Consider the following 23,116-nt stretch of genomic DNA (forward strand, 5'->3'; position numbering starts at 1 on the left):
AGATACATTTACTTAAGAAGCAAAATGCATTAAGTCAAAGATCAAAACTGACATTGGGCCCTATCTTGCACCCAGCGCAATTGACTTTGTACACCGACGCATGTGCCATTCCTATTTTGCACCCGCGCAAAGCGCGCTTTTCCCTCCACAGAAGCACGTCGCTAAACTAGTGAATGAACTTGCGCTCCCTGGGCGGTTCAGCGCAAAAAAGGAGGCGTGTTCCGGCGCAAACAATCCCTGGTGCTATTTTGCTGTTCCATTAAACAATTGCGCCACTGACCAGAAAAAACCTAGTCTAAAGTCAGTGGCGCGTTGCGCGTTGTTCATTATGCTATTTTAAGGGCGCATGCTTGACCATAATGTATAGCGTACACAACGCGCATACACTTTGCTCATGTAATCTACACAGATGCAACAGTTATTTTTGCAAATCATAAATTGTTACACTAAAAAATATTAACACATGAGATGACGGAAATCATTGTGGTGTGCCACGAAGATGTGAAAAAATAGGCATAAATCTAGCTTACAAATTATTCAGGCTAATTGTAGTAATTAAGGATCAGACCTGTTTGAGGTCATATATGTATATAAGGACATCTGACAAATTGGTTTGTCCGTCAAGAACCAGGAAAAAAAATCGATGAAACAATTGTGGCTATTTCCTCCCACGCCTGTTTAACCGACGCTTTTTTGGGTGGGTTTCTCCCATCCCCATACAACACAACTTCTCTGTCTTTCACTGCTCTTACAAGAACATCAGTCTCCTCGGCTGTGAACCGCTCCTGGCGTGCGCCAGGTAAATACGCCATAATAATAGCAATCCATAATGGAACTTGCGCACCTGCTTTTAAAGGGAATGTTGGATGACGCTCTGATTGGTTTATTTCACGTTACGCCCAAACCACACCTATGAATAATGAAGCTACTTCAGACCAACCCATTTTAGATTTGCGCCGGGCGCAAGAGCCATTTATCCCGCCGGGAAAATAGCAACAGCGCCGAGACCCGCCCACAAAGTTACTTGCGCTTTGCGCTTTGACACTTGCGTTTCAGATCGTTAAAATAGGGCCCATTGTGTAAAAAAAGAAAAAAAATGCTTTAAACTAGAAAAAAAAAAACCTGCCAAAAGAATGAGATAAATAAACTTAATTCAAAGGGAAAACAAGATTATTTTTCTTACCCCATTTGAATATATATTTTTTACTTGTTTTATGCAAAAACTCTTTTAAAGTAAATGCATCTTTTTTTTAAAGAATGTTTAGATATTTGTACTGAAAAAAACAAAACAAAACAAAAAAAAAACAAGACAAAAGGCAACCAGTAAAGAAATTATATTTTTGCAGAATAAAAAAGGTTGGAGGTTTGCAAGTGGGAATAACTTAACAGTTTGAGAATGACTTACTTGATCACCAGGGTGCCCCTGGGTGAAGCACTTAACATCAGCCTGGCCCAAGGGGAATGTTGAAATCTTATGAAATTGTGATCACAGGGGAAAATAAATCAACTGGAATGGGGGAAAATGAAAGCTGATTAAAAGCATCTGTTTCCTTCACATTTGTTTTAGGAAAAGACTAGCTTCAGACAGTCCATTCTTCACAGAAAAGCACCATACTCATAATGATATGCAGATATGGGGCTGATTGTCCTCAGATGCCTGTGTACTTCCTGCTGTTAGGGAGTATGTGCTGTGCGTCAGGCACACTGTCTGCTTTTGAAGTGGTGGAAATATAAAGTAAAAGCTTCATTTCAAGTCAAGTAAGCAAAGCGGGAAATTAACTCCTGCCACCTGCGTTTGTGCCGTGCTGGCTGGGTCATTTTGATTTATGTACCAGCCAATGTGGCAGTCAACCTGTAAGACATGTCAGATTGCCATTTGAAAGGATTTTTTTTTAAGTATGATTGTTGAACGTTTAATTTAGATTTTGAAGTCATTTGAAAATCTGGCAAGGTTTATGACATTGCTATATTTATATATTCAGATATTTGTAGCACTTCACTGCTCTTTTCAAACACACCCAAGCATGTGAGGTCACACTTGTATTGTTTCATCTCACATTGCCGTATATAGCGTAAATTGATACTAATAGTATTGCACAAGTGGACCAAAATGAGATGAAAGGAACCATAAAGAAAGAAAAAAAAAGAAAGAAAAAAAGGAAAAGTTATATTTCACTTTGTTCTTTGTTTATTTATTTATTGGACATGAAAGGTCTAAATTCCTTTCAAGAGCACTAAGATGTGAAGACAGATTATATGAAGTTAGTACATTAGAATACAGATGTGTCAGTGAAAGGCTTAAGATTTGTGGAGAAAACAAAGGGAAGAAATGTTAAATACCATCGTTTCATACTGTAACTTCAAATCACTTGTTCACTTGCACTGTAAATTCAATTCACTGAAAATAACAAGATTTAATGTCTTTTTATTCCCAATTTTTTTTTTAATGTAATTTCCACCACATAATTCTATTAATCACAAAATATCTTATATAGGTGTGGTAGAAATATTCATGGCTTTCAGAAAAAAAAAGACAGAATTCTTCAGTATATCTACTGTTAGATATTGTTATTTGACAAATTAAATTAACTAGTGAGAGTATGAAAAGTTTATTTTCCGAAGGGCTAAAAGTGCCCATTAAAGAGACACCCATAACATTGAGTTAAACCCTGCCAGTCCAAAAAAAAAAAAAAAGTCACCACCTGGATTTAACTAAGCAAATAGTTAAGATCCTCCCATTGGATAATTACTGCATGGATGATTATGTTATGTGCCCAAAGAAGGAGGTCAGCTGACTACCTGAATATACTGAATGATCAGGTTATTCCATCAATTAATTTTTTTCTTCCCTGATGGCACGGGCATATTCCAAGATGACAATGCCAGGATTCTTCAGGCTCAAATTGTGAAAGAGTGTTTCAGTGAACATGCAACATCATTTTCACACTTGGATTGGCCACCACAGAGTCCAGAGTCAGACCTTTACCCCAATGAGAATCTTTGGGTTGTACTGGAGAAGACTTTGCACAGTGGTCTGACTCTCACATCATCAATACAATATCCTGGTGAAAAATGAATGCAACTCTGTACGGGAATAAATGTTGTGACATTGCAGAAGCTTATCGAAATGATGCCACGGCGAATGCATAATCAAAGCTAAAGGCAGTCCAACTAAATATTAGAGTGTGTGACTTGTTTTTTTGGAACGGGCTGTGTATATTTTTATACTGAGAAAAAATAAAATAAAATTGCTTGTGGTGGATAAAACAGCCCGGTGGGCAAGAAATTAAACTTCCCACCCTAAAGCCCACAATTGTGGATTATCTTAAGATACTGTTGCTTTTCTAACAAACAGAATAGTGTTTACTGAGATGAAAGTGCTTTTTTGCAAACATAGGATCTGTGTAGTTGTCTCTAGTCCAAGGTCACGCAGACAGGTCTCGGCCCCTCGCCACATGCCCTAATCAGAAGCACACATTTTGCACGGTGCCTTCCCAAACTCTGGAGACCTCACCGACGACACTCTGGGACTGCTGTTTGGGGTTGGTTTCCTGTAGGGTGAGTTTTAATACTCTGGCACTAAGCCAAGATGCTCTGGGTGTTGCTGTCGAATGGTGTTTGGCCCGAGTGGAGGGCACAAGGGAGCTGTTTGTTGCTCAACCTCTTGTTTATCTGGGAAGGGTGTCTGTCCCAAATGGTTGGGCAGGGCTGGGCATCCTGCTAGAAGAAGGGTTTAAATACTGGGTGTCTCACTCAGCTTCAGGGGAGGAAAGAGAGGAAAAACAAGCTTTGCATAATGGGGTGGGGCGGATATTGAAGATGGGTGGCACCGCGAGCAGTCAGGCACATAGCAACACGGACTCCACCCAGAGTTCTCTGGAGCAGCACAGAGGAAATGGGGTCAGACCTGGGCGGGGTCAGTGATGATAGGCTTACATGATAGTGACTGACGGTAACATTACCGCTATTTTGAGACACGAGTATGAACCTTATGTTCTGAAGTGCACCGATTTACACATAAATGTTCATGAATAAATGTTTACGTCACAGCTGGAAACACAATGGGCGGCACACACTTACGCTTGCTTGCGCATACTCGTGTACAGGTTGCCAGGGGGAGGTGGGGAGGGGCTGTGCCCTTCTCCAAAGCTCTGTCTCCGGCTGAGTTACCATGGAAACAGGCTATGGCTGGAAACAACAGGAGAAAGAAATCATGGGGTTTGCTTCACCACCTCTTATGAACTCCGCTTTTGTCATTGCCTTTATATGGACATTTTTAAGGAATATCCAGGCGAGTTATGTACTGTAGGTAGACTGAATGGATTATGGTGGACAGCGTGTACAAAGGCAGAGACTGACCATATTATTCGCCGTTGCAGTTTAGTGTTCAAATATAATAGAGTGTATTCAATTAGTCAAACATATTTTATTTCAAGTATATAGCACATTAAAAGTGCTGTACTGTAAAACAAGTTATTCAAATAAATATAAAAAAGAAAAGAAAAAATCTAAATTATACAATTTAAATAATAGTATGCAAATTATAAGTTCTAAAAAGCATTTATTGCACTAAAAATAATCAGGGTAATCAACAATATACAAGTATTAGGCCTGTTTAAAATCTGTTTTAACATTGATGTAGTACCACATTGACGCAGGAAATGTAGAATATAGTGTTGTGAATGGTTTTGCATTACTTCATATACAGAGGTTGCAAAGCATATGCTATAACTGATTTGTGTCTAGCCTGAGTAGACAGAATGGAGGAAGAGAGAGAAGAGCTCCAGGCTCTTGTAATGCGTCCAGTTAATCTTTCATTGGCATCTTCCATCAGTTTTGCTGAGCATTTGTGGCTCTTTAAACTGGATACTTAAACTACCCTTGGAAAGGCATAAAATAAGTTTTGTGCTGAATTTGGTAAAGAATAACAGTAAAAAGCAGTAGGTATAAAGTTAGGCCAGTTAATGTGATGTTTATTGTAATGTAATGTTCCTCAGTGATGGGTTGCACGTCAAAAATTTAATGTTGGTATTTTCTCATATTGCTGGATCTATGTATGTATGTACATTACCATTCAAAAGTTTGGGGTTGGTAAGATTAAAATAAATAAATAAATAATAATAAAAAAAAATAATATATATATATATATATATATATATATATATATATATATATATATATATATATATATATATATATATATATATATATATATATATATATATATATATACTATAATAAAGTATTTTAATCTTACCATTGATGTTTCTTTTAAACACTGTAACAACCGTAATTGTGTAAAATATTATTACAATTTAAAATAACTTTTTTCTATTTTAAGATATTTTAACATTTAATTTATTCTTTTGATTAAGCTAAATTTTCATCAAGTTTCACTCCAGTTTTCAATATCACATGATTTTTCAGCGATTATAGTGTATATATGTGTTTGTATTTTTTTTTTTTTTTTTTACATTTATTATACTGTAACTATAGTGTGTAGTCTAGTTTGCTGATGTCCATTGTGTGTAGTAGAACTGTTTACTTATGAGACCATGTAGTTGACATCTTAGGTGTTCCTGTCATTCATTTAGAAATTCATAAATTGACAGCATAACTGTGTCAAACATCCTGGAAACAAAGGGTGATGGCAGCATAGCTCTGTTGTCTTTAGACGCTCTCCGGGCATCTGATCGCCTGTGCTGGTGACATGCCCACAGGAAACACTGCCCAAGGCCAAATGGGAGACAGGATGGACATCTCTGATCCAGGATCAGGTCTGACATACTGCTGAGAGAGCAGCGAATTAGAAGCGTAGCTCTGCAGGCTGGGCTAACCCATATAATATGAACAAAGCTTGCAGTCATGGAGAATGCTGCTCTCGTTCTGTGGGGAATGAGATCCAGTAATCAGAGACGGATGTTTGTGATTGCCAGTCTAAAACACTGACATATACAGGTGTGTCTGCATTAAAAACCTGTCTTTGATGACAAACTCACAAACAAGAACACACCTTAGATGTATTGTATGATATTAAACAAAGACAACTGTTGTATTAGTATTACATTGTAACCAGGTGCAATATATATATATATATATATATATATATATATATATATATATATATATATATATATATATATGTGTATACATACAGACAGACAGACATACACAATATGTTTTGAATAAAATATATTTTATATATTTATATATCACGATTAATCGTTTGACAGCACTAATATATATACATGTCTGAGATTCTGTAACTTCACACCAGTGTTGTTATCAGTGTATTAACTAAAACTATCAATAATTATTTTAAATAATTGAAAGAAAGCTGAAATATGCTGAAATATATATGTAAGATGAAAGTTTAAACTTAAAAAAAAAAAAACTTTTTTTTTAAATGTGTTTGTTAAAGAAACATTTCTCATTTTCATTTAATCAGAAATACTAAAATTAAATAAAACAACTAGAAAAAGCTAATAAAAATTAAAAAATAGACAAAAAAAATCTATAAAACTTCAAAAAACAAAAATGTATATACTGTCTTAATTATTGTAGCTGGAAATACTTTTTGTATTGTGCCTGGTTAATGCTAATATTTTTTCAGTTTATAATATTAATATTGTATTTGTTGAGTTTTATATTTGTTCACTTTTGGCCCTGTGGACATTTATTAAATAAACTTGTTGTACTGTCGTTAACAGCATTCTGTGTTGGAAATTACAAGATTTATTGAGCATTAATCATTTTATTGGGCATAATACATTTTTGGACATTTAAAAAGTAGCAGATATAAATAATGAAGGAATGATAATGGTGACCAAAAGTTAATGTGACCTTAATATAATAAACAGGAAAAAAAAAATAGAAATCTGTTCATTTTAATAAAAAACAACCCTTGGGACATTAAAGTGCCAAAAGTTGAAGAAACACCGTGAAATGCTGTGCTAATTTCTGCTCGGTGTCATGTGGCATATTGTGAGCTGCTGAATGGGTCTGAGAATAGTCTCGGGCGGTACACATATTACAGTCTTGTAACTAACCTCCTCCTCTGTTGTCCCCCCCATGGCAGCACAAACAGACCCCAATGGCCTGTCGCCAAGACAAATCAAAAGTGACAGTGATGATGACGACCTGCCAAATGTGACCTTGGACAGTGTTAATGAAACAGGATCGGCGGCGCTGTCTATAGCACGAGCAGTCCAGGAGTGAGTATTCTCTAAAGACACACCAGCATGCACTGGAAAACTTATGCACACTGACTGTCTTCAGCTAAAAAACTGTGTGTTGATGCAGTGCTAATAATGTAGATTCATATTGTGTGTTTGAAGATTCTGCTTTTTAGTAAGATTTTAAAGCACTGGATCTCAACCTTTTCGAGTTTAAACCTCCCTTTGTTCAAGACAGTTTTCGAAAAGGCTAAACCCCCCCCCCCCCTCAAAATATGATGCCAGTTTAATGTTGTGTATTTATATTTTTTGTGTTTTTAGCATTTTAATTGAGATTATGTAAATATGACTAAGTATATATAATGTTGGGGCCCTAGTTGGGCAGGCCTTCTGGTTAAGAAATTATAATTATGTTAATGGTGATTGTCATCATTTATTCAGCTTCATGTTGTTCCCAACTTGGGGCGCATTTCCCAAAAGCAAAGTAAGGCAATTATGGTTGCAAGTTCTGTCCTTACCAGCATATATTTAGTCTTTCATGAATCCATACCTCCAAGTTCACAAATGCAAACAGCATCCCAAAGTTGTGTGGTTGGAACTATAGCTCTTGACTTGTGCTTAGAAATCATAGTTTCTTGTTAGCAAGACATATAGACTTAAATAGATCATGCACTTAAACAAAATTACATACATATTACTACAAAAGTAGTGCCATCTATATATTTCATTCCATATTCTAATTTTCTAATTTCATTCTAATTTTATTTGACTTGTAGTTCAAGTGAATTATTGGGGAACCTAAAAGGGACCTCAAAGTAAATTTGATTAGTCTTAACGATTATTTATTTTCAGACTATATGAACATGATATTCATGTGACACTGTGGGGATCTCAGTTGTCATTCATCGGACTGTACGTCAGTCAAGATGCGCTAAAAACGGATAAGTGCAAGAAATCTAGTCTGGAGTTTTATATTATCAACCTATACACATTTCAGTGAATGTGAGTTGCATTATATGTGGGGCTAAAATGTTGGTCATGAAAAGTATATGAATGATGGCAATACTGGCGTATTTTAGAAGAAAAGTGTAATCAGCACTACACACCCACATGAAAACAGCAACGCAACCTGTGTTTATTACAACAAAGGCAACATATAGGAATTCCATGAGCACTGGATTTTATGGTGGTTAGAAGGAATCTCTAGCATTAATTCTGACCATGGTTTGTCTTGAAAATTGAAGACAGTTTGACGTTCGTTGTAGGGGACTGTGAAGCAAATGTTCTGACACTGTCAGAATCTCATCTGAGGTCAAATTTGATGACAACGGCTATTAATCGGCTGCCAATGAACATCAAACCAGCAATCAAAAATTATGGATTTTAGCCTAGGATTTTAGGAATCTTTTAGGATTTAAAAAATTTATCTCAGACAACAAAATCATGGCCAAAATTTCACAGTGTTTGCTGAGCTTAAGGAAACCCGCAAAATACAGCAAATTAACGGAGAACAAAAATAGCAAAGTAGTCATCAAAGTAGTTACCTTTTGTCATTTACAGCAATAATTTGACATTTATTTTTATCTTGAAATTATTATTTAACAGAAGTTACCACTCCACTGCTTGTTCGACGTCATTAATGACACTTCTGACTAGGGGTATGCACAAAGCCGAATACTTAATGCGGAAAGGCATGGATAATGCCTTCAAAAACGGATAACGGATAAAGAATAATTCTGCCCGAATATAACACCGAACAGTCTGGTGTTTGCTAGATAACAGATGAGCCAGGGGATCAGTGCGATATTTTAAACAAACCTCTAAAGTTACGCAATAATGAATGTGTGAAGTGAATGAATGTCTAAATTTTATGAAAGAAAAGATCGCAAACCAAACACTGCTTGCTGTTCCCTCTCTGTGTATATCATAAAAACCAAACCAGCTCTCTGTCAGGAATAGGCTTTTAATCAGCTCAGATACATTTTCTACTAGGCCTACATGTTTGCTTCTTTATCTTTTGCTTTTTTCCTTGGCACACACACATTTGAATAAATTCAGTCGTGTTCAGTTCAATAAACATTTGTCATGAAAACTAGTTATCTACTTGTATGATAAATTTATTTTGAGAAATCATTAATTTTATGTTTAAGAACACTGAATTGGGCAAATAATAGAAACACAAATATTTTTCCATCCGCTGTTCTCTTTTTTTCCATAGCTACTTTTCCAGCTCTGCAAATTCCTTGTAAAATACTTTTTAAAACTGCACAGGAACAGGTGAGCCAATGGAAATCATGTTGTTTTACATAAACCTCTAATATTACATCACAGTAACAAGTGTGTGAAGTAAATAATTGAAAACTCTTTAAATAAAATGAGTACAAATAAATTAGCAGTGTTGCAATTGCCATTTTTCCATGCCTTTCCTGGAAATTACTTAAATCAATTTCCATATTTCTAAACTGCATACGAACCCTTATTGTTTTAATTAGAAGATATTTAAATATTTATTTATCAGATCATAAAAGATCCCCAAGCTGGGAATTGCATTGCTGTTTGTAAACTCACCTCTGTATGACTTCTTTTCTTCTATGGTATACAAAAGAAGATATTTTGAAACAGGTTTCCATTTTTTCTCCATAAAGTGAAAGTCAATTGGTGTCCAATCAGGGTTGAGTTTCATTTCTTTTGTGTTCTACAGGTTAAACAAAGTCATACAGATTTGAAAAGGCAAGAGTGTGAATAAATGATCACAGAATTATCATTTTTGGGCAAACTGTCCTTTTAATTGATTGAAGAGTTGAAAATGACCACCTATTACAAGACTTCTGCAAACTGCAATGCATTTCTTTGTTGGCCATTATTTGTAATACAGGCTCTATTACACAACAGCATGAGTCTTCACTCAGATGAGGTAGTCATCCCATTAAAGACAGTGACATGATCAAAACCAGAAGTCTCTCGGGCCTGCAGGCAGTAAAAAACAGCCTAGGACTTCTCCCAAAGAGTTTTCTATGAGCCAGCCCCCCTACCAGCACCCTGCACGTCTGCCTGTTATTTAGGCAAATGGTTTGGAAAGTATTCCAGGATTCCTCCGTATGTCAAAGCTTCGCACTGACACCGTGTAAATGTTTCCCTTTGCTCCGAGTGTGCTGTAAATGACAGTATTAGGACTTTGCCCCCCAGTGCAGCAGAATGCCAAAACACAGTTTAACCAGGTTTACAGGAATGGTGTTATTGGAAGAGCTGCTGCTTTTGGCTGTTTACAGAGAGAGAGAGAGAGAGAGAGAAAAGGAGAAAGAGGGCATGTGTGCAGCTGTGTTCATTCTAGCATGTGAAATAAGATAACATTGTGGGCAGCGTCGCCACAAGAATAACACTGATAGCACGGCGGACTCAATGGATGAGAACAAATAAGCATTTATCACATCAAAGAAGTGTTTGATGAAGAATATTGTCATTTAATTGGGTCAGTGTTTTTGCACAATAATCCAACCAGAAAATTATAAAGGGTAGGCAATGAAATGCAGTCTACAGTGAGACAGGAGCATCTAACAGTAGGAATGATGCCTTGTCTTGTGGGGCGAATTTGTGGCTGCAGATTTGGCTGGCACCGCGAGGCCCAGCGGGACTAAAATAACCCCCTCGGCTCATGGACCTGTCAGGGGCCAGTCACAGCCGACCCAAAATGACTCAGTCTCCACTATAAGACCGTCCTCACCACCAGACAAGCCAATTTAGGAGAGAGTGAACTGTCAGCTCTGCACTTAATTTAAATATCCATGCAGCTAAAGAAGCCCTGTATCACACAGCACCACACTCTGAGCGAGAGGCCAGATGCTGTTATGTGCTGATATCTGGCTTTAAGTTGCTGATTTCAGTTACAGATGAACGGACCAAAAGTCATTGCCCAACTTTTGCATCTCTGAGAGCATTTTCAGTGACAAATGCATCCACATTGGTTGATGTTTGGACAAACGATGTGTGTTTCCAAATACGGTAAGGGGTGTAACATTTCTGTCACACGCTTGAGGTATTCAGCCAATCACAACACAGTGGACAGTTGGCCAATCATCAAACGATGAGCTTTTTTTTTTAAAAATGTACATGTTTCAGAAAGGCGGGGCAGAGAGGAACAACAATAATGTACAATATGTGAAAAATTATGTTTTTTTTTTAATTTTTTTACCTTAAACTGTATAAACACATTGCATTACACATACTATACAAAATAATGTTATTTTTTGCATTGTCATTTTGCATTGATTTAAAATAATATCTATGTAAAACAACAAAACCCTTAATAGCACTGTTCTTAAATAACTCTTTCCTACAATAGGGGTTGAATCCCCATAAATAAAAATAGGTTTTATATATTGTTGTGTTCCTGTAGCTCAATTGGTAGAGCATTGCGCTAGGTTACATAAATTACATTTTATATATATATATATATATATATATATATATATATATATATATATATATATAATATTAATTACTTGTATTCAATATTAGATAGTATTTAATATTAGTTAATATTATTTATATTTTATATAAAACATTATAAATAATTTACTATGTAGTACTTATTTAAATAATAGTAATATTATTTTCTCTCTATACTGTATATCATTTTATATTTCTAATATATAATTTTGTATTATATTATTTTATATTATAGAGCACCTAGAGTAGACCTTCAGTGATCTAACCTAATCTCTTCCTGCCTTCTCGGTCCTTTTCTGTCATTTCTCTCTGCAGTCTGGACGAGATGAAGGTCTAGTTGTGACAAATGTTTAGGTGAGCATATCAGAGAACACTCTGAGCATTGAGCAATAAGCTTACTTCACTGGCCATTCTGAAGGGAGAGCAGATACAAAAAGACCTCAGATACAAAAAGAGCTCAGTTCAGTCTGATATTAAAATGCTCCCGAACCATTTCAACATACAGAAGAATTCATACATCCCACCCCCTCCACACAAAGCCAGGAGACAGGGTTATGCAGGGTTCACACAAGAACTGTTTTAAAGGTCTAGGCATCATTGAGCAGCAGAGTTCCGCACTGTTCTTCAGTAGGTGTCAGGTGACGGCACAAGCATAAGTTACTTTTTGACGAAGAGTAAAAACAGACATGGTTGGATCAGTGGCGGGACCCACCAAAAGGCTTTGGTTTATATAAAATATTAAGTAAAAGAGGTCAGAAAAGTGCCAGAGGGATATGAATTTGAAGTATCATAGTGTTCTCTTTGTACTAGGAGAAGGGTTGAGCTCGGCAAATAAGAGTCCGTTTAACCAGGGGCTCATCGTAGTACCAGACTAGTGTTACCTGTATCTGGTGCCTGTGGACAATAGTGTTGTGAAGGAGATGTGTGAGACCGATGTTTATTGATTATAGATCTACTGATAATGGAATTAGCTGGTATTGATATCAAACATGGGCAAATTTTTTATTAATTAGTTGGTTAATAGTTTCTAAAACCCATGTATTCAGTTTTAATTCCCAATCCCAATAATAGCCAGTAAAATAAATCGATCAATTGTTAAATAAATTAATACACATACACTTATGTGATCCAAAGATTGGGGTCTTTTGGAAATAAATATTTCCTATATTAAGTAAGCTAAATAACAGTGTAGAGTCTTTTCAACTTTCCATGCATCAAAGAACCTGGTAAAAAATGTATCAGTTTCTTAAAAAATATAAAACATCACAACTCTTTTTTTTTTTTTTTTTAAGTTGATAATAATAAAAAAAATGGTTGGGCACCAAATCAGCTGATAACAATAATTTCCAAAGGTTTATGTGACACTGAAGACTGAAGTAAGTTCAAAATGTATCATTGTATCACAGGAATGAATTACGTTTCATAATATATAAATAAAAAGTATTTCAGTTTACATGTTTTTACTGTATTTTTTATAAAAAAAAAAAAAAAAATGCAGCCTGGGGAGCATATGCGACTTCTTTCAAAAACATAGATATATATTAGTTTCTCTCATCTGTTTGAGAGCTGTAATGATCTTGTATAAATGTATTTTTTCTAAATAGTATTTACTATTAAATAAATAGTATTTTTTTTTGCTAATTACTACAGCTAGCTAGCTGGATTAGCTAGCTAGCTAGCTAGATAGAATCTTTTATTGACTGAATCAAATGATAAACTGGTTGATGTGTAATGAATATGCACATGATAATTTGTAAATGAGATATTTATCTCAATGTGATTATTTCCCTGGTTAAATAAAGGTTTAATAAAAATAATAATTTGAGACGAATCCCCCATTTCATTAAGGAGAATAACCATCTATACCTGTCAGGTGAATCTGTATTTTCAAGTCATTTTCCACGAGTCAGACTACTGTATCACTATTTATGTCAGTGGCGTCCCCTCTGAAATATATCAGACTGTAAACATCCTGTGAGAGTTCGTCGCTGAAAGTCTTTCCACTGTAAATCCTGTCACTCCCTTCATGCTCCCTCACTCCCTCCGAACTCTCCTTCCAACATCAGCCCCCACCATTTTTATCTGCCACCAACTTGCTTTCTCACAGAAACACTCTCTGCGACTCTCTCTCTCTTCTCTTGTAATTTCTCTGAGAGAGAGAGAGAGAGAGAGAGAGAGAGAGAAAAAAACCTGTTTGGCTCATTGCCTCTTTCTCAGCTTCTCTTTGTCTCCTCTTCTCAATTTCACTTCTCCCCTCCTGGGTCTCTTTCGCTCTCTGCGTGTGTTTGCTTGAAGCAACGAGAGAGAGAGAGAGATTTCAGCCTCATTTCTGACACATTGGCTCATTTCCGCTAGGCCTTCGCTTGGCAGCACACCAACACCAACAGGTGACCCAGGAGCAGGGGAGAAACAGGAAGTGGGCTGCGTGTGGTGGAGCCAGTTCACTGGAGGGGTTGTCTGGCTCCGCCCCCCCGGCCTTTATTGCCAGGCCCAGCCCATGCTAATCAGCAGAGCAGGGGACATAGAGCTCTTATTACCTTAGAAGGGAAGGCGAGCGTGGACATTGTAATTTAATTAGGTTCTCCTCTGTGTCTACCTATGGGAGAAAGGGAATAAAATGACTTGTATGCCGTCTTGCTTTCAAACATAGCATGTCCTCACACTTACATCGCTCTGTGCTCTTCTCCAACAGTTCAGTGAGCTCATTGGTTGATATGTACAAATCTTCTCAATGAGAGCCAGCTTTACAGTCTGAAAGCAGGCCCACCATCTGCAATGGCAATAATTCATTTTCTCACAGCAATCATAACAGAGAGCATGTTAGTACTGTACATTTTTATTCATTTGATCACACAATATTGTGTAATATTAATTGGAATGAACATGTTAAGACATTCCCTTGAATTTCGCTAACAGCATACTTACAAGTAACAAATGTCACATCTCTGTAAGAATTATGGCTTGTTTTGTAAGAAAAGAAAATTTCATGTTTTTGGCCTTAAGAGTGTTTGCAGTGTACCATCAACATGCATGAGGTCTACAGCGCCATCTAGTGATACATAATGAGTAGAACATGATGGACAACAGGCAAGCAGTCCAAAAAAAATTTTTTTCTTCTTCTGTTAAGTCAGTTTTGACTTTTCTCTCATAGGCTAATATATAAATATATATAAAACACACACAGTTTGTGGCCAGTAAGAGTACCAGTTTTTTTTTTTTTAATATAGTTTTATTCAGCAAATATGCATTAAATTGATAAAACTGTGTATCAACATTTTTACAAAAATATTTTGCAGCAAAACTGCATAATACATGATTTGTGAGCAGCACATCGGCATATTAGAATAATTTCTGAAGGATCATGTGACACTGAAGACTCTAATAATTCTTGCTGAAAATTCAATTTGCCATCACTGGAATACATTACATTTTAAATGTTTAAAAATAGAAAACAATTATTTTAAACTGTATACATAATTCACCATATTACTGTATTTTTGATCAAATATATGCAGTCTTGGCGACCATAAGAAACTTAAGAGCACTAAAGCACTTACATATTCCACTACAAAATGAAACTTTTGTCATTAATCACTTACCCCATGTTGTTCTAAACCCGTAAAAGCTTTGTTCGTCTTAGCCATCAGTGTTCTAACCACAAGCCTCCCGGTTTTCATCCAAAATATCTTAAATTGTGTTAAAGACGGATATAGTTTTTACAGGTTTGGAATGACATGGGGGTAAGTGATTAATGACAAAATTTTCATTTTGGGGTGGAGTATCCCTTTAACCCACTTTGTGAGTTACATGTAGTCCAGGTCTTAAAGGGATAATTCACCCCTAAAAATGTATTTTTTATGTTTATCCGCTGACCCCTAGGGCATCCAAGATGTAGGTGACTTTGTTCTTTTTAACTCAAACCGTTGAAGTCTATCTCTCTTATTATATAAGTGAATGGGAATCATGGCTAAAACAGACACAAACAAAGCCAAATTAAATGCTGCGGCTCATGACGATACATTGTGTAAAGACAAAAAAATGATCGGTCTGTGCAAGACACTGAACAGTATCTGTATCATTTTATTTTTATTTTTTTACACCTCTGATTCACACAAAGTGCAAACTGTTAGAACTCTCGAGCGTTCTCAGCAGCAGGCGCATGAGGAGGCTTCTTCTTCTTCTTCTTCTTGCTTTATCTTGCTTTTTTAGAGTAATAGACTTCATCTGCTTGCCCTGGGGGTACGCAGATAGACATCCAATTTTCACTTTTGGGTGGACTATCCCTTAAACTACTGCTTCAAAATGTTGTTATTTTATATAATGTTACCACATGGTGGCAGCAGCTAGTTTATGTACACGCTGTTGTCTCAGTTAATTTCTTATGATGCTGAGTAAGATCAGTTGATAATATTGTAATTCTCTATACTACAGGGTGAATAAATCTCTCTCTCTCTCTCTCTCTCTCTCAGTTCCATGTCACCATTCAGTATTGAGAGCATTCGACGGCCACAGCCTTCTGAATCTCCAGACTCCAAGAAAAGACGCATCCACAGGTGTGATTTTGCAGGGTGTAATAAAGTTTATACCAAGAGCTCCCATTTAAAGGCACACCGGAGGACACACACAGGTTTGTCAACACCCAAATATATTCTGTACACCTTATTTTACAATTACTTTATTTGAATTTGGAGTATTGTTTCTGGTTTAAGGAACAGTTCACCCCAAAATAAAATTTGCTGACACACCCAGGTTATCCAAGATGCAGATAAATTTGTTTCTTTAAAGAAATGTTGCTCAGCAATGAATAGGTACCCTCAGAATGAGACTCCATGACTCAAATATATTAATTAATGTCTTGTGAAGAAAAAAGAACATTTTTTGACATATTTGTAATATTTAGAATGTAATATAATTCGAATAGCCAATTTTTCATTTATGGGTTAACGGTTCCTTCATCCAGTCTTTTAAAAATGTCCTTAATACTTCCAAAATGACAGTGGTGTTTATTTTTGCTAAAGTATGGTCCGTCATCTCCACCAGGTGAGAAGCCATACAAGTGCACCTGGGACGGCTGCACATGGAAGTTCGCCCGCTCAGACGAGTTGACACGGCATTACCGTAAACACACTGGGGTCAAACCCTTTAAGTGCGGGGACTGCGACCGAAGCTTTTCCCGCTCAGACCATCTGGCCCTGCACCGTCGCAGACACATGCTGGTTTGAAGCCACCCACTCACTCACTCGCACACACGGGAGAGCTGGATCTCCCCCAAAAGTGTTCAGCTGGGCTGGACACAGAAATGGCCATCCCTGCCCCTGAGAGTGAGGATAAAAGAGCAAGCCAAGGAGGAGTAAGATGCTTTCCCCACATTTGCAGAGCTAAACGGGGTCAATTCAGGAAAGGGAGGTGTCCTGAAACATTTGGAGTCCAGTACGTTGATTGTCTCATGTCTGGTCAAAGGATTATTTCACTCGGACAAACGGTTTGTTTTTTGATTTTTCCTTTCTTAATCATCCGTGTGGTCTGTTTAAAGATGGCTGCTTCTCACTCAACATCTACAATGTAAAAAAAAAACGCAGAGTGGAATGGCTTTATGTGTTGTTCTGACAGATGCAAAAGGGGAGCGTGACTGTGAATTGGTGTGCTTGCACAATTTTTTACATTTACCTTTTTGCGGAACAAGAGCCAGAAGTATCTGAGAAAGGATTATGAGGATCTTCTAATGATGAAGACTTTGGGCCAGTGATTCCAGAGGTTTCCAAGGTTGCCATTTACATGTTAACACACCAGCGATTGAGTTTACACAACAAAATGTTCATTTTGGGTCATAATATCTTCTGTTCCTCGAAACTAAATTGATTTGAATTAGATTAACAGACAAAGTATAGGTGGGCTTCTGCTGTCTACTCTCCACATTTGTCTTAATTTCATCTCATTGAGTCACTAATTAGGACAATATGTGTAAATCTGGATAATGAGGGTCTACTCAGACAGGTAACTCGAGACAAAAGAGCAATATACTTATTCTGACCCCCACAGGGGTGAGCTGACAGGGTCCTCACCCATATACATGGTCAAAACTTTGGCTTTCTGCCAGTGCGCTTGGTTTTCTATCATTCAGATACCTCTCCTATTTATAGTGGATTTCTGGCAGAGGTGTGGTCTTTCACAACTTTCTAGGATATTATGCTGAGGAAATTTCTTGAATGTCCTCTGTTTTCTTCTCCTTTTGTGAGATTGCTCTTGAGCCTGATGTCAGTTATGGTCAGTATACAGCACTGTTCAATGGTTTGTTCTTCACTTTTGTATTTATGAAGCTACTTTGCAAACATCACTGTATCCATTTGCTTATTATTTTGATAACACTTCAGTTAATTAATGCATTTGGTACCATTGAACTAACAATGTACATTGCCATTTAGACGTTTGGGGTCAGTAAGGATTTTAATGTTTTTGAAAAGTCTTTTATGTTCACCAGGGCTGCATTTATTAGATCAAAATTATGAATCAATATTACAATTCAAAATGTGTTTTATAATTTAAATAATATTTACATATAATATACATATATATTAATATAAAATGGCATTTATTCTTATTCCAGTCTACAGAGTCACATGATCCTTTAGTGCTCAAGAAACATTTTCTATTAAGTTGTGCTTAATATTATATTATATTATATTTGTGGAAATCATGATACAGTTTGTTTCAGGATTCTTCAGTGATTAGAAAGTGATTGATTTGAAATAGAAATCTTTTGTAACATTATAAATAACTGTCAAATTTGATCAGTTTATTGGCTCCTTTCTGAAAAAAAAAGTTTATTATTAAATATATTATTAAGAGAAAGAAAAAAAATATGACCCCAAACTTTATAATGTACAAGCATTTTTAATCTAAGTAAATGGTAAATTATAAATATAGTATAGTTTTATTCATGATAAAGTTAACCCTTAATGTTAGTTAACCCTTGACATGTTTAAATGTACAGTATGCTGTTGGTGTACAGTATAGTAATTAACAGTAACCCGGGTAAATTAGTGCTGTTAAAGTATTGTTCACGGTTAGGTCATGATACCTAATGCATTAATAATGTTAATGAATCCAACTTTATCTTGAAGTGTTACCAAAGTACCAATAAAAAAAAAAAATCCACCCACATATATCTTAGCATCATCCTAGCGTCCCAGCAATTGAACAATTTCCAAAGTCACCAGTAGAGGGCAGCCAGTGAGCTGGATTACAAAGGGATCACTGATACGCTCTCTTAGTGCTTCTCTATCTATCTATCTATCTATCTATCTATCTATCTATCTATCTATCTATCTATCTATCTATCTATCTATCTATCTATCTATCTATCTATCTATCTATCTATCTATCTATCTATCTATTTCTGTCTGTCTGTTTGTTGTTATAGCATTCTACGAGGGATTTCTTAACTTAAACCTAGACACACTACACTAAGAAAAAGCAATATGCCGTACTTGTGTGAATACACCTAATTCATTTCCATACTATACCCAGATAAATTCACTGTTCTGCATGTTCCACGCTGTGCCGTTCACATTAAGATGTGATGTGAGGTTTTTACTAAGATGTCGAAGTTCAGTTTGTTTTTGTTTTTTGTTTTTTACAGTTTTTCTCAGTCGCTTTGGTGCATTTCTCAAATCATCCTCAATATTTTCAAAAAAGTATGTGCATTTCTCAAAACAATTCGTACAAACAGCACCACACAATGGATTACCTGCAAAAACCTGTAACTTAGACAGTACTGGACAGTAGATATTTATTTCAAAAGTACAAATTTACACGTTATGTTGGATGTTGATTGAAGGAGACTGGATAGAATTCCCACTTACACTTTTACTAGTGGTCTGACAAAAAAAAAAAAAAAAAAAACACATTACAATGTCATTGTAATATAGAAAAGGAAAAAGAAATATGGCAACGAAGATGAAAATAAGAAAGTCCATTGTCAGAATCTGTAACTTTTGTGTTGCTGCTGTCTACATGCTTCCCAACTGAAGATTCACGAGATGAACCTTTGAGCTATTTCAGAGAAATGGTATATCATTGGTTGATCAAGTAGTTAGAATTTCATTTCTGATTTGAGAAAGCGACTGAGAAAAACTGTAAAGGAGCGCTGTCAAAGTCTTCTGTCCCTGTGATCCACATGCACTTTCAAGTGGCCACAGAAAGCCTTGTGACCGCTTTTCAGATGATTAGATATACTAGAACTTGCATTGACTTTACGGTCTGCCTGTGCTTGCAGGGGTGTTCAAACATGCTGACTAAATCTACAATCAGTCACAGTGGCTGGGGCATGTAGGGACTTTTTGTCACCAGCAAAAGGAAACAAACGTCAAATGCTGTGAAAGGAAACGTATCAGTAGAAACATTCATTACTTAGTAACCGTTTGTCCATTAGAGATAACCAATCTATTTCTAACATTGTTTGTGTGTTTGTTTATTCTGAAGTATTATGATGCACCATGTTTTATGTTCCTCACTATGTATTTATGGACACACGTGTGTATCCTGTTGTATATGGGCTTGAACATAACATGAGCACCTTGTTTTTATGAAGTATGGAAGTAATTATTTTAAGATAGACATGACATTAATCGCCGATGTATCATATAATCATATTCTGTATTTTGAAGCGTGTCTGTAATGTGAGGCACTTCATCTGCATATGACTATTTTCTGTACAAAAAAAAAAAAAATACTTTTAAGATGTTGTAATATATGTGAAAGTGAAAAGATATTGCTCCGTTTTACAGGCTGTAAATACCTATTAAAACAGGGCTTTTTTTAATACAAGGGATTATTATCTTTATACGTAATTTGCAGATTTTTCAGAGACATTCATTCAGCTAAAATAAAAGAAAAAATATTCAACCGTTCAATGTTTGAGAGAAAAAAGGCTTGTCATCTTAAAGGGATATTTCAGCCAAAAAACAAAAACAAAATCTGTCAGCGTTTATTCACCCTCATGTCACTCCAAACCAATACGACTTTTTTTTCTTTTTCTGAGAAACACAAAACAAGTGCTGTTGTGTTCTACAAAAGAAAGAAATTCAGGTTTGGAACTAAATGGCGACAGAATTTTCAATTTTGGGCTGAACTGTCCCTGTGAATGCACATGCAGGGCTGGTTTAAGTGAAACCGATAGCAGTTGCATGCAGTTTTTATGAGCAATTAAATCAAATGTTCAGCTCATTACAGTATTCAGGCGCTGCCGCCTCATTTTTAGCAATTTTAATGTTTTTATACTGACTCTAAAAATGTGAATAAAGCAAAAACATCCCAAATGAAATGAGCATTTCCAAAACAGTATTCAAGAGTCATGATGAGCAACCGGTAAGATACCAGTAAGATTTAATTTCTTTTACTCAATTCTGCATTACTTTCCCTCCCCTTTGGCATTCTTATGTTTTTTGTGGCATAATTTTGTAAAGGTAAACAGGGTCAAAGTTATGCAATAATGATGAGTGCCTATAGTATTAAGATTTTCACCGTTTCCCTGGTTTAATAACCCAGACATGACACAAAGATCTGTTCCTTTGAAATGCACTGAGCCTCATGAACCATTTCGAAGCTGTAAATATCCCGGTTGGTGTTTCTTGAGCATTCTTTATCTGTCTCCTATGGAAGCCGCATAAGATTTATATGGTATTACTCACCTAAGGACACATTTGTTTAATTAACAGGACTCTGGTTTACCTCTAACTTTATAAAATCGTGTGAACTTCTCATGCATCCCCAGTTATGGAAATCGCAGGAAATATTCTGAATGTTAAGACACTGGTGGTACTGCATAATTCCTCCGTGAACAGCATTTCGCCCTTGAGTCTCTGTAAAATATTGCCTTAGTTTATGTATTTACTTTACTTTCTTTGGAATCAAGTATTTACTCAATGGCCTTTGTTTCTTGTTTTGCTGATATTCTGTAATTATCTTTCTTGTATTTATGTATAGTGTGCGTATTGTAAATATATTCAGAGCTTTCCCCCCTTTTTTTGGTTTTACTGTAAAGTTGTGATATTTTACCCTGCTATACTTCAAGGGATTCCCTTCCCATTGGATCCTGCTGGAGGTTGTCACATCCCAGTCGTTTCAGAGGTTGAAAGTGTTTCAGCTTTATTTTGCTTCTCCAGAAGTTGTCTAAATATTCTGTGCTTTGGCTATTCTCTGTATTTTCTTTCTTTTTTTTCAGAAGATTGAGCTGTGAATTGAAATTGAGGTTACACATTATACTTGTTTGATAATCTAATCGGAGGCATGGAAGTTAATAAACTTGCATTTTGTATGGAACATAAACGCATGTATTTTGTTTGCCCCGTGGATTCCCATGAGAATTTTTAATGGGTTTTATCATATTTTGGATTTGAGTAACAAAACATTACGCTAGTTCTAATAAGTACCACATTAAATAATAATTGACAGCTCTAGGAATACACTATACCTCAAAAGTTTATTGTGTTTATTATTGTTTTTTTTTTATTAAATATTAATAAAGAAGTTAATCCTTTACAGGATTTAGCCAGAACATATTACGTTGATCAAAAATGACATTACAGGCATTTATAATGTTACAAAATATTTCAAATAAATGCTGTTCTTTTGAACTTTGTATTATAAGAATCCTGAAACAAAAATGTATTGTGGTTTTCACAGAAAAGTTGAGCAGCACAACTTTTTTCAGCATCGATTATAGAAAGAAATGTTTCTTGAGCACCGTATTTGAAATTGTAGTAATATTTCACAATATTACTGTCATTTTGTTCAAATAAATGCAGCCTTGGAGAGCGTAATTAAAAAAACAAACAAACAAAAAAAAAAAAAAAACTTTTGATTTGTTAGAATATTTATCCACACAACTTCAGGGCCTTTTTTATAACTATAAACCTAGGATGTGCAAATAAAATTGAGTCAGATGGACATATAAATAGAAGAATTACTACATTTGAGTCGTATGAAACATTTTCACTGATATTGCTTTCAGTGTGATAAGTTGATAGTTTTCCATTAAGGGTACAAGCAACATCACAGCGATCCTATAGGAAATGGCATTCACTAAAAAGGATCACAGCTGAGCTACTGTTTGATCCATACTCTCATCTGCAAAGATCATCTAAATGTCAGGTCAAATAGTGAATTAAACTATTGTTCCTTTCCATGAAAGAAAATAAATGAGTTCCCTATTGACACAGGGCTTTTAAAAAAACATGAAGGCATCGACTTCACGATAACAATCTTCCTCAGAGACAAAGCATCTGGGCTGATTCCAGGCATGTTTAACAAGTGTTACATAACACAGAATCTTACTAGCTGGCAATCACTAATAATCAAATAGCATCACTAGGTTTGGCCAGCGAGTGTTTACTTTGAGGCGCAATGTGACATGTGCTGATTTAGCATGCAGCTAACATGCTAACCTCTGCTAAAAAGAGTCCAGACAAATAAAACTGACACCATACGCTGGACAA

General features: G+C 35.9%; 1 protein-coding gene across 3 annotated transcripts in view; it reads left to right on the forward strand.

The window, feature by feature from the left end:
• LOC127964754 (Krueppel-like factor 12) overlaps positions 1-21,947 on the forward strand; it is a 49,326-nt gene extending 27,379 nt beyond the window's left edge. For all 3 annotated transcript variants that reach the window (XM_052565073.1, XM_052565072.1, XM_052565074.1), the window contains 3 exons: positions 7,079-7,214; positions 16,091-16,248; positions 16,662-21,947. In XM_052565073.1, coding sequence (XP_052421033.1) covers positions 7,079-7,214; positions 16,091-16,248; positions 16,662-16,843 — 476 coding nt within the window. In that variant the 3' untranslated portion in view covers positions 16,844-21,947. The remainder of the gene's footprint in view (positions 1-7,078; positions 7,215-16,090; positions 16,249-16,661) is intronic.
• Positions 21,948-23,116: the final 1,169 nt, after the last annotated feature.

The sequence above is a fragment of the Carassius gibelio genome, chromosome B9 (assembly GCF_023724105.1).
Source record: "Carassius gibelio isolate Cgi1373 ecotype wild population from Czech Republic chromosome B9, carGib1.2-hapl.c, whole genome shotgun sequence".
NCBI classification, from domain to species: domain Eukaryota; kingdom Metazoa; phylum Chordata; class Actinopteri; order Cypriniformes; family Cyprinidae; genus Carassius; species Carassius gibelio.